The sequence below is a fragment of the Notamacropus eugenii genome, chromosome 2 (assembly GCF_028372415.1).
Source record: "Notamacropus eugenii isolate mMacEug1 chromosome 2, mMacEug1.pri_v2, whole genome shotgun sequence".
In the NCBI taxonomy this organism is placed as follows: domain Eukaryota; kingdom Metazoa; phylum Chordata; class Mammalia; order Diprotodontia; family Macropodidae; genus Notamacropus; species Notamacropus eugenii.
The window spans coordinates 94,332,245-94,345,210 of record NC_092873.1 but is presented as its reverse complement, the minus strand read 5'-3'; the positions used below and the strand labels follow the sequence as shown (position 1 = coordinate 94,345,210).

At 42.3% G+C, this 12,966-nt stretch overlaps 1 protein-coding gene across 11 annotated transcripts in view; it reads left to right on the top strand.

The window, feature by feature from the left end:
• Positions 1–12,966, top strand: part of CPNE5 (copine 5) — a 209,361-nt gene that overhangs the window by 82,375 nt on the left and 114,020 nt on the right. For 7 of the 11 annotated variants that reach the window (XR_011974210.1, XM_072641939.1, XM_072641941.1 and 4 more), the window contains exons 5-8: positions 754–793; positions 2,715–2,791; positions 9,065–9,124; positions 11,745–11,808. Coding sequence is in view for 10 of the 11 variants with exons in the window: in XM_072641939.1 (XP_072498040.1) it covers positions 754–793; positions 2,715–2,791; positions 9,065–9,124; positions 11,745–11,808 (241 nt within the window). In the remaining variant the exon portion in view is untranslated. Of the gene's footprint in view, positions 1–753; positions 794–2,714; positions 2,792–5,435; positions 6,081–9,064; positions 9,125–11,744; positions 11,809–12,123; positions 12,295–12,966 lie in introns of those variants that run through there. The other 4 variants (XM_072641940.1, XM_072641948.1, XM_072641949.1 and 1 more) reach the window with 3 other exon arrangements.

The following is a 12,966-nucleotide window of genomic DNA, read 5'->3' as shown; positions in this document are numbered from 1 at the left end:
TTGGTTCTTGGTTACTGTGTGACCTTGGACAAATCACCTAAATTTCCGAGGTCTCAATTTCCTCATTTGTAAAATGAGAGTAGATGGCTTCTAAATGTATAATCTGAAGTTTTGGGGGGATAGAGGGAGAACAAAGGTTAAAAGGGCAGAGAGAATGCTTTGGAGCTCAGAGGAAATAATTTAGAGGCTGATGAAGGGGAAGGTGGGGAAACTGCTTATACGTAGAAATTTAAGGCAAGAAGACTCCCATCAGCCCATTGTCGATGTTTAATATTAAATCAGAAAGAAAAAACCCCCACAACATTTTAACAGTGACATTTTGGAGAGGAAAAATGCCTCTGCTTGGTGAGAAGCTGATGACTGTTTCTTGATGGGTGCTCTCCAGGGCCAGGATCCAGGATTTGGTTACAGAGAGAGATAGCGAAAGAGATTGGTTTCCTGGGATGTGACAGCGGGAGGGAATGCTCTCATATGTGTAAAGGAGAGAGTGTAGACTCCTAGAAAAAGATGGGGCTATCCAGTTTGCTCTCCATGATTCCAGGGCTGGAAGCAAGCGTTGGGACGTTAAGGGACTGAAGGGAAAGATTGTATCCCAGTGGCCAAAATGCCAACTTCATAGCAGGAAAGTTTCAAGTGTAGTCTTTGGTCCTTATAAGGTGGCTACTTCCTCGAGTGATCCTCTGAGAGCAGGGCATGGCAAGGTTGACCTGGACCTATCATCATTGTTCTTTTTTTTGTCTGTGTTCCCCACAGGTATGATGTTGATTCTAAGAGCCCTGATCTCTCCAAACATGTAAGTATCAGGCTGTTGCTTTGTGGATTTCTGAAATGTTTATTGAATGCCAGGTCTAAACCTTTTATCTTGGTATTCAAGGCCTTCCATAGTCTATGAGAAGGGAAAGGGAAGGGAACGTTTATTAAATGCCTACTATATGCTAGGCACTGTACTAAATTTGTTGTCTTTCAATTATTTCAGTCATACCAAATTCTCCGTGACCCCATTTGGGGTTTTCTTGGCAAAGACACTGGAGTGGTCTGCCATTTCCTTCTCCAGCTCATTTTACAGATGAGGAAGCAGAGGCAAACAAGGTTAAGAGACTTGCCCAGGGTCACCCAGCTAGCTGAGGTCAGATTTGAAATGTACTAAATTCTTTAACAAACATCACCTCATTTGATCAACACCACCATGAGAGGTGGGTATTATCGTGATCCCCAGTTTACAGTTATTTGTCGAAACTGAAGCAGACAGAGTTTCAATGACTTAACTCAGCATCATACAGCTAGGAAGTGTCTGACCCTGGATTTGAATTCAAGTCTTCCTGACTCTAGGCCTCCACTACTCTATCCACTGGGCCACTGAGTTTGCTAGGTCCAGCTCACACTACTCCCTTTCATGTGATGGACACATAGCAACCAAGGCGGCCTACTTACCTTTTCTGAAACACTTCAAGAGCTTTCCTGCCCCTGTTTTGCTCAAACCATTATCAGTATCTGAAACTTCTTTCTCCATCTCATCCATAGACTCCCATCTCTACTAGTTGACATTTTGCCCACCATTCAAGGCTCAACTGTAATCTCACCTCCTCCAAGGTGTGGCAAAGAATGTCTTTTGTCTCTTTTTATATCTCCAGTGCCTGGCATATAGTGGGTGCTTGATAAACTTGATTACTATGGCTATTGATGACTTGATGCATATTTTCCATCACAGCCCCCTGTCCAAAGTGACTTCTCCCAACTCTCCTTGCACTTCCACTCCTGTGTAGCTCTCTCGTGCACTAATCTTATTCCACTTTCTGAGAAGTGACATATGTAAAGCATTGAGCAAATCTTTTTTTTAAATAATATTTTATTTCTTCCATACTCAGCAAATCTGAAAGCCAGAAATATGTTGGAGCTAGTTTGTGCTGGTTCATGAGAGCCAAGTGTTAAATTTTGAATGTGAGCATCAGAAATAGACAAATGCTACAAAATAGGGCTGGATTTATTATTTTGTTGCTTGTCTAGACTTGAGAGTGAAAGAGAAAATGTTAATAATGCAAATTTAATGTAAAAGTGTGTCATGCATATATTTTTTTGGTAATCAGCTATTATATATTTACCAGCACACTGCTACTTGAAGTGCTATATAAATGTTTGCTATTGTTATTCTATCATAGCTATTTATTTATGTCTTACCTACCCTACTAGACTAGACTGAATTCACTGAGGCAGGGACCATGCCTTACCTGGTAACTGAATGTGCTTATATGAAGAGTCATCAGCTCCTTATCAGACACAAACATTTTTCCTCTCCAAAGGAAAGGAAAGATTTTCCTCTGACTGTTAAAATGTTGTGGGTTGGGGCAACCAGGTGGCACAGTAGATACTGGCCCTGGAGACAGGAAGACCTGAGTTCAAACCTGACCTCAGACACTAACTAGCTGTGTGACCCTGGGCAGGTCATTTAGTCCCTATTTGTCTTACTTTTCTTATCCATAAAATGAGGTGGAGAAGAAAATGGCAAATCATTCCAGTGTCTTTGCCAAGAAAACCTGGAATCGGGTCATTAAGAGTCAGAAATGACTGAAACGACTGAACAACAACACATCCATGCATATGAAATCAAAGAAGTATAGAACTAAAAGATACCTTGGCATCCCAGAACGGGCTGGAGCTGAAGTCTGGGGATAGAATTGGCGTGTGGATAACAACAGACTCTTTCTGTGTTCTTATAGGATTTCCTGGGCCAGACTTTCTGCACTCTGGGAGAGATTGTGGGGTCCCCTGGGAGTCGCTTAGAGAAGCCTCTCACGTAAGTGTGTGGGGAGGGAACGCCAAGCAGGAATGGGTGGCATGTCTCGATTAATACAGTGTGAATGACTCTTTTGCCCAGCATGGTACCTTGCACAAAATAGGCATCTAATAAATGTTTGGATTTTATTTTGACTTGTTAGTAAGTTTAGTTGGGGTGATCATGAACTTTTTGGGTAGTTAGGTAAAGTTTAATCACTACAGATGTTCTGATCACCAACACCTCTCATGCTCCTTTACAGAGCCTTGAAGATAATCAGATACCCAGACACCCCTCAGATAACCAGATACACCAAGGGTAATACTAAAAGTTATTTAGGTTGAAGGTCAGGGTGGGGAAGGCGATATTAGCTGTAGACTCCCTCTGCAACTGTCCTTCCTAGAATGAATCAATGAATGAAAAAGCATTTAAGTGCTTACTGTGTGCCAAGTATTTTACTAAGGATAAAGGATACAAACAGAAAAAAAAAAAGAGACTCAGCTCTGAGGGAGCTCACACTCTAATCTGAGGAGACAGTACATGAAAGAAAGTTCAGCCACAGACCAGATGGAAAGGCCTGGTAATCCTTAGAGTACAATGATTGACAAGACTCAGAGGACTGTAGTTTACTTAGGTAGTTAAGTGACCTAAGTTACGTAACAGTGCTGGGGTACTGCAGGACGTAGATGGTAAGAACTGGAGGATCTTAGGAGTCATTGGCAGCTCAAGTGGAGAAGCCTTGTAGTCCTCCTTTTTATCAAAAAAAAACAAATGCAGTTCTTGATTTCCATCTCATCCAAGTCCTATGAAAGTTGACACTCTTTCTGTGTACTTATAGGATTTCCTGGGCCAGGACTTTGGCATTCTGGGAGACATCCTAAGAGAAGAAGGGGAAGGCAGAGGGTTAGAGCCATATGGGTTCTGGGACTGACTAGGGCCAGGGAAAGGATTGGGGGACTGGGCAAATGGGGTAGGGTATCGCCAATGGTGGTGGCTCTTCTGGCTATCCCTGGTTGGTTCTGGGATGACCTGAACCAGGGGAGAGGTTGAGGGGAGCAGAGTTTTGCCTGTAGGTGAAAGTGAGATGGAGAGGGCCAGGCCTCCTTGTTCTTTCCCTCAGGAATATGTATATATTCTGGGATATATATATAAAAAACACTATTACACATATACTACATATATATATGTATATATATATATATATTAGTCAATCTATCAATCAACAAGCATTCATTAAGTGCCTACTATATGCCAGGCACCATGTATCCTAAATAAGTAGAATACAAAGACAAATGAAAAAAATGCTTGTCCTCCAGGATCTTACAATCTAATGGAGAGGTACATACACAGAATACAGCTGTCCCTTCCACATCTTGGCGATTAGGGGGATGGTGCCCCTGTGATCTGGAGAATGCATGTAAATTTTTTTGGCCTTCCCTTTGTGCCAGAGAAGAAGTCTGAGTTATTATGGTATTAAAAGATAAAATATGCTAATATTATGCCATACTGTACATATATTTTATATATTTCTGGGTTTCTAAACTTTTTCCTTATCCTCTGTGACTTCCACAAAACTCTCCCCAAATTCCCATTTAATTTCTTACGCTGACCCTTGATATATTGAAACCACAATGCGGAAAGTTGAGATGTGGAAGGGATAATTGTAGATATAGACTAAGTGAATACAGGGTAGTTTGGGGAGGGAGCACACCAGCAAGGGATGGGGAGTAATTCCAGCTCATTAATATACTCCATCTTTGGATAACCTTCAGCATCACTGGGCTGAAGACTGAGAGCAGAATTGAGGTCCACTTCAGTCAATCCCTCCACCTTCCTCTAGGTTCCAGTTTCTCTCTAATTTTTCCTTGTAATTCCCTTTTCCTAAGAACCTTTCCTTTGTTAGTTTAGCAACCATAGCCCCAGATACCCCATAAGTCCTTGAATGCTGCCACATTCCCTACCAAGCAAGAGTTGGGGAAAGAATGAGAGAGAAGACTTGATAGCTCCCAAAAGTTTTCAGGTGTATTTTGAGACCTAATATCCCTGACCCTAAGCTAGTATACAGCCAGAACGACAACTCCAATGCCCCACCAGTGTAATGTGGGGGGACATAAAAGAAGTATAAGACATGAATCCTTGTCTAAGAACATTTAGTTTAATGAGAAAGGCAAAACTAAAGCAGAAGAGAAAAAAAAAGAAATGTACATGATAATTTTATTGTATATTTGAAAGGAATAGCAAATTATGCCTAGTAGATTTGCAGTTGTATGTACAATCGTCTTTTTTTATTGTACTATGTTATAGAAATGCTTGTTTTATCCTATAAATATGTATTAATGTAATACAAAAAGGGAAAAAAACCAAAGCAGTGGTGTATGAAGACACAACAAATACCACATGGCAAGGTCCGAGCAACAGGAAAGAGAGGGGAGAGAAAAGCATGGGAAGGAGTAGCCAGGGAAGGCTTCTTGGAGGATCTGGGATTTCCCTTGGCTTCTGAAAGATCATAGATCATATGTCCAACATGGGAGGACACCTTAGAAATCACCTTGTCAGAAAGTACATGTTCATATATGTAGGTATGTACATATATATGTAGGTATGTGTATATATGTATATGTGTATGTATATATCTATATATAAATATATCCATGTTTAATTGTAGCCTTTTGGGGACAAAGGAAGAAGGGGGAGAAACAGAGTAAGAAGTGCACAGCAGAGACCAAAGAAAACCTACAAGGAAGAAAAGAAAAGATGGCTAGCTCTTAGCATAACAAGTAGTATTTATTACATAGGCTCTTTTGAAATGGGAATTTATTGCTATATATTTTGAATCCTCTCTTACATTCTGCTGTGCATATGGCATGGGGTTTTTTTTCAAATTTCCTATTTTGTAATTAAGTTTTAATATTTAAGTTTATAATGTTTCTTTTTCTTTTCTTATTGTGTATTTTTTTAAATAAAATTTTTTTTAAGAAGAAAAAACGAAATCACCTAGTTTAACCCTCTGATTTTATAAACAAGGAAATTGAGGTCCAGAAAAGGGCAGTCATTTACTCAAGCTGGATCTGGGGCCTGTTCTCTAAGCCAGATTCCGTGGTCTTTAATAATAGACCAGGCTGCTTATACCCTGGAAGGTAAATGTAGTTTTAGTCTTTTCTCATCTGCCAGCCCCTTCCTCCCTGCCCCAGAGGCATTAAAGGGGGGGGGGGGGGGAGAAATAAGAGAAAAGAGGGAGAGAAGATAATACACAGGATGACTGACAGCTCCTTAGTCAGAGAATAATAGCTGCCTTCCCATCTGTGTCAGGAGTCGGGAGCTGTAGGTGGGAGGGGGTGGGGGAAGCTGTGTTTCTCTAGGGGAGTGGAAGGGCAAGGGACTTGGGGGTGGGCTTCTGGGAGTGAGTCTGGTCACCCACTGGGAAATTTCAGCTTCCTCTGTACCACCCAGTTGGTGGTAAAAACGTGGGTGGCATCTGCGTCTTTGTCTGAGTGTGGGGGCGGCAGTTTCTAGGTCACTCGTCTGCCTAGAGAAACAGGGCTGATGGACAGAAAGACCTGGGAAGGTCAGAAAGTGCTTCCTATCTCTGAGACAGGCGAAGATGCTCCCTTGAGGGCTAGAGGCCTCTCTCATCCTTATCTCCAGCTGATCCTCTCCAGAGGGGCTTGCAGAGGGGGGAGAATACTGCTTATTCCATTTGCCAGTGAGTGTTTGGGGGATCTTTGAGAAGCTGGATGCCTGCAGACCTGTAGTAAGAAAGGGAGGGCGGCCAGGGAGACTGGAAAGAAGTGAGCTAGTGTCAGTATGATGCAATGAGGAGAGCCCTGGATTTGGGAATCCAGAGACCAGGGTTCTAGTCCTGGGTCCGCTGAGAGCTAGCTGATAAGTGGTTTTAGGGAAGTGGTTTTCTCTTTCTTGGCCTCATGAAATTTATAAATATACAGTGATGATGTAATATAGATGGAGATGTAAAATGAAAGGTTTGAATTGGGCGATTTCTAACATCTCCTATTCTGTGGTTCTGTGACTACATCGTTCCATTCCTACTGAGGTGCCCAGGCCTGTGCTACAAGAGAAGTAGATGGTGTATAATATATTTCAGAGCTGGCAAAGACATAAAGATACTCTCTAGATAAATGATGTCATTTTACAAAGATCAGAGAAGGGAAATGATCTTCTCAAGGTCTATGGACTGACTCGTTGGACAGATATACATGATTCTGTATGCTTAAGTGGGAAATCAAATCCCTATTTCCTTTCTTAGTTATCCCAACCATCTGGCATCTCTCCTTCCCTACTGATCTTGGGGCTTTTCTTGTGGCGAAATAAACCATTTATTGAGCACTTACTAAGTTCCAGGAGCTATGCAAGGAAGTAACACAACGAAGTAATACCGTTCCTGCCTTCAAGGAGCTTATATTTGAGCAGGGGAAGACAACACAGAAAGTTCTGGAAAACTCTGTGTATATGTGTGTGTGTGTGTGTATGTGTGTGTGTGTGTGTAAATGGGGCCATGTGAAGGAGGCTGCAGGATATGGGGTGGAGGCCTGCGTCTTTGCCAACAAAAGGCAAAAAACTCACTTGTCAGAGCTGTGGAAATCAGAGGGAAAACTGTCCAATTTCTTATTCACAGAATAGTTTCTGCATTTTTGGCAATTACGTTTCTTACCTCCTTTTTTAGTCTTGGAGGTTCTTAAGAGCAGGTTTTGTATATTTCTTTTATCTCCTCCCAATGCTTTATACATGGTGGACCATCAATTAATGTTGAATAAACAAGGAAAAGGGTGAATGAATATAAACAGTACCAAAGTATATGGTGCAGACCAGCGGTGTCACACTCAAGTAGAAATAGGGCCACTAAACCATACACAAGGATCTCTGCAGGCCCCATGTTGACTTAGAAAACCACATATTACCATTATCTATGGCATACTGCATTTTTATTTATCCTGTTAAACATTTCCCAAGTTACATTTTAATTTAAATTACATTCATGGGACACCCAAGTTAATGTGAACTTGGATTCAAATCATATCTCAGACACTTACTAGCTGTGTGAACCTGGGCAAGTCACTTAACCTCAGCTTGCCTCAGTTTCCTCATTTGTAAAACGAGGATAACGATATATATTGTTTAAAAATTTGTGATTCTGTGTTGATTCTGAAGAGGACAGTAGTGCCCTTTAGCAGATATGAGGAAATTGGGGGTGGGGATGGTTTTAGGGGAGAAGTGAATTGGTGTTGAGAAATATGGAGTCCAATGGGGATAAAGACAGCGCCTGCTTGACCAGGTTGTGAAGATAAAACCACATAACACATGGAAAGTGCTTTACAAACCTTAAAGTGCTATGTAAATGCTTCTGTTGTTGTCCAGTTGTTTCAGTCATGCCTGACTCTTTGTGACCCTATTTGGGGTTTTCTAGGCAAACATACTGGAGTGATTTACCATTTTTTTCTCCAGATCATTTTACAGATGAGGAAACTGAGGCAGACAGGGTTAAATGACTTGCCTAGAGTCACACAGTTAGTTAGTGTCTGAGACTGGATTTGAACTCAGGAATATGAATCTTCCTGACTCCAGGTCTGCACCCACTGCATCACCCAGCTACCCATATAAATACTACTTATTATTTATCATTATCCTCCAAGGGTTGGTACAAGGCTCAAATGAGATATTATTTGTAAAGCACTTAGCACAGTGCCTGGCACAGAGTAAACAGGCTATAAATGTTGGCCATTATTAGTATTATTATCTGTTCACTTGGGTCTGTACCTCTGTTTCAGAGTTAAGTAGTCCTGGCCCCAGATACCCAGTGAGCCCTTGAATGTCACCACATTCCTTATGAAGCAAGGGCTAGTGAGAGAATGGGGGAGGAAACCTTCTAGCTTCTGAGAGTTATATCGTCAGACTTAAGTCCATGGACCAAAGCTATTCTTAGCCAGGACTACTGACCCCGTGACCACTGTAATGCTAGAGAGTGGGGGGACATAAAAGAAATAGAAGAAGAATCCTTGTCCTCAATGAACTTTTAGTTTAACGAAGGAGACAAAGCTAAAGCAAGTGGTACATGAAACAAAGGTAAGGGACTGGTTTTAAGAGCAATAGGACAGAGAAGAGAGAGCATGGCATGGAAAGGCATGGAAAGGGGCTACATGCTAGACACCTCTGGTGTAGACAATAAATGCTGATCCCAGTCAGGAAGAGAACAGGCATACTCACTACTCTGCTTCTCACTCTCTCTGCCTTACTGTCTCTTTCTCTGTTTGTCTCTGTTTGTCTGTCTTTCTCCACCAGGATAGGAACTTTCAGCTTGAATGCCAGAACTGGTAAACACATTCCATCAGTGTCAAATGGGTAAGGTCAAATGGGTTCCTTCTTCTCCTGTGATTGATGTCTACCTTACAGAATCCTGGAGAGGGCCAAGATAGTTCTTAGTAGGCTGGATGTGCATCCACATGTGACCACATACAGATCCAAGCTTTGTCAGGGGTGGAGAGTTGGTCCCTGCCCCAAGACATCCACTGAGGAAGGGCTCAAAAGCTCTATGTAAATTATAGGTGGAATACCTGTTCTCAAATAGGTATGCCTGGGAGCTGTATAAGGCCAAAACTATATTCATGATCATGCTAAGGTGTTTTAGTTTCTAGTATGGTAAGTACCTTATAACAAAGGTATGGGGTGGGGTTCTTCAATAATTTGGGGGGGAGGTAATTGGGGTTAAATGACTTGCCCAGGGTCACACAGCTAGTAAATATCTGAGGCCAGATTTGAATTCAGATCCTCCTGACTCTAAGACCAGTGCTCTATCTACTGTACCACTTAGCTGCCCCAATTCTTCAATAATTTTGGAGGGAGGTAATTGGGGTTAAGTGACTTTTCCAGGGTCACACAGCTAGTAAGTATCTGTAAAAGCAAGCACCCTGATATATACAGGAAGGCCTGCTGTATAGGTTCTTAGATCCGCTTTTCTAAAAGGAAAGCAACTTTTTTGAGGGGTCAGCAATAACTTTAATCAAGCACATAAATCATTCACTTAGTTTAGGGGGAAAAAGTCAGCACCTTGAACTTCAGAGAAAATACAAAGAAGTAATGATCAACAGACAGGGCTTCCAGCTCTCTGACCATACATACATACAAGAAAAGCACCAGCATCTGGGTCTTCAAAGCCCGGGGTTTCCTTAGCAGCTGCCCAGAGTCTCATTTGGTCAAACAAACATTTCCAAAAGAGTAAGCCCCAAAGGAAAACCCCATCTCAGAGTATTTATATACTTTTCAGAGCCAGAGGGCATGACAACCCTTGAGAACCAGGCCTCATTAGAAATTAACAAAAGGTGTGGACCTCCCCTAATCAAGCTTCCCTTAATAGGTAGGCTCATTAATGGGTGGGGGAAGATCTTTTACTCTCTGATTAACATTGCAGTATCTCAGGCCAAATTTGAATTCAAGTCCTCCCAGAACCAGTGCTCTATCCACTGTACTGCTTGGCTCCCCTAGTTCTTCAATAATTTTTAATGGAGTTTAAGACTAAAAAGTTTGAGAACTAGAGGGAACTCTGAATTGGGGAATTGGATCTTTTGGCTCAGGTCAAAAAGATTAGATCCTGCCTGTGAGTACTCAAAGTCAGGGAGCTCTGGGCCACAGAAAACAACTTGAGTTATGGTTTACTTTTTCCTCACTATATACCATCTCAAAAGGAGACCCAATAGCCCCATTCTTACCCACCTCAGGTCCGTGTTCCTTAACTCCCTTCCTTCTCTTGTGGGAAAAGATATGACCTGAGTGGCTCTGAATAGAGTAAGTCAAAAGAGGTTTAATGATTGGTTTTTATGGGGGGTGGGGGGGAGGGAAGGTAATGGGGCAATGTCAACTGAGGACCTCCACTAAAGTCCTCCTCTTATACCTTACCATGACTTGGAGGCAGCACTTGGCTCTTCAAAGTTCTGTCAGGGGGAGCTGTAGTAGGTCTTACGAACCTACAAAAGGTGGTCCTTTGAAGGCCAGCCTAGCTTCGATGGTAGGGCTTCATCACCAAAGGATTGGTCTTCACCAGTGAAGGAAGACCTGATAAAGAATTGCAGTCTGCATTGGTATAGGTAGGACAACGAAACTATAGAAATTATATGTACATGGAAGGGCTAATTGGCCTTCGGGGCATTTTCCCCTTCAGATGTGATCTTTGGATGAAAAGTATGAGAACCACGAGAGACCCTTGTTCAGGCAGCTCTTCCTGGTTTGGCTGTCAAGGAAGAGGGGGAGATTAGGTAGGGAAATACAGTTAGTTCTGAAGGGGAAAAGGAAGTCAGCTCTAGGCTTGGGGGGAATTTGTCATAGTAGTCTCTTCTAGGCAGTTAGATGGATAACTGGGCCTGGAGTCAGGAAGACTTAAGTTCAAATCTGCCCTCAGATACTTACTAGCTGTGTGATCTTGGGTAAGTCATTTCACCCTGTTTGCCTCAATTTCCTCATCTATAAAATGAGCTGGAGAAGGAAATAGTGAACTACTCTATTATCTTTGATAAGAAAATCCCAAACTGGGTCACAAAGAGTCTGATACAACTGAAATAAATTTTTTCTATCATGACTAAACAATGACAAAAGTCACTTCTAAAAGGCAATATAGAACAGGGGGGAGAGGGTGTTGGATTTGGAGTCAGAAAGACCTGAGTTCAAGTTCTGCCTGTCACTTAAATCACTTAGTGTGCCTCAGACAATCCTCTGGGTTACTCAGTGCTATGTGGGCTATTCTGCTGCTGCTGGCAGGGAAAATTTCTGAGCTGAGGAAATCCCAGATCTGGGATGTATTGAGTCCCCTCTGGTTTACACATTTCCTGAATGTTCCAGGACCCTCTTTTCTGTGGGAATAAGGCTGGTCTGCGGATGGTGTTGGGGCTGAGGAAGGGGAGTGGTGTGGAAGGAAGGAGCTGCCTTGGTTGTGGCTGTCCACTAGCTCATACTAACTCTTTCCCTTTCCCAGCGGGGTCCCTGGGAAGAAGTGTGGCACGATTATCCTGTCTGTGGAGGAGCTGAGCAACTGCAGGGTGAGTGATGTGGGGAGGGGGAGGGGAGACCCCTGTGGGCCAGCTGACTCCTGAGAAGACTGAATAAGGCCAGGTGGGCCTTCCCTGGAGCAACAAGGCCACAAGGGTTCTTGGGGGCAGGGATGGGGAAGCAAACCCCTTCATTCCAACCTGGACTGCCTTTCACATTTTCTGAATGTTTCTCCATGCTATCAACAACAGAGGCCTTGTCTGTCATAGCATCTGGCCAAGAAAGAGTTTCTTAGGGGGTGGGGGTACAGCCTCCTACAAGGCAGGGAACACTTCCTTAATTAACATTTTTTTCCTCCCTCTCAGTGCCTAGCATAGGGTTCTGCAATCAGTCAATCAATGAATCAGCAATTATTAAACACCTGTGATTATCATAGATGCTGGGATACAAAGACAAAGAAGAAATATCATAATTATAAATTTTATATATATACATAATTATGAAAATGATGTAAAATAAATAGTATAAAAATGAAATCTTTAGGAACTTACATTCTATCTTCCTACTATACACTAGGTACTTAATAAATGATTGTTATTTTTTTTTAATCTCACATATAGCTAGCTTCCAGGGTAGGAGACTGGTTTTGGATTTGGAGAAACAGAAGTGTTTTCACTTGTGTGTGTGTGTGTGTGTGTGTGTGTGTGTGTGTGTGTATGTAAACGTTCTCTCATTCTATCCTGTCTTTAAATCTAGCATAAGCCATATAGACAGAAGGAAAAAGTAACAATGGAGGGGTGACCTCAAGGCCACATGTGACTCTCTAGGTCCTCAACTGCATCCCTTTGACTCAATCCAAACTTGTTCTGTGATGTTTGATTCAGTCAAAGGGTCGAACTTGAGGACCTGTAGGACCACATGTACCCCTGGAACAGACAAAGGTTTCAGGTGAGATTGGCCAGTAAAAGGCTCTGCAGGATGATCCTGATTTCATCTTATGGAACTGGAACCCCATGTTTGAGTTGATGTGAGCTGGAAGAGGGATGGGAAGGACAAGATGGGTGGGGGTAGTAAGAGAAGTAGATTGAACTTGGAAACTGGGATTTCTAGGGAATGGTCTCATCTTCCTGATAACTGGTAGAATGAATGAAGGAGGAGTAGGAGAGGGAAGAGGACATAACTGGACTGTATAGGCTTTCTAGCTTTGC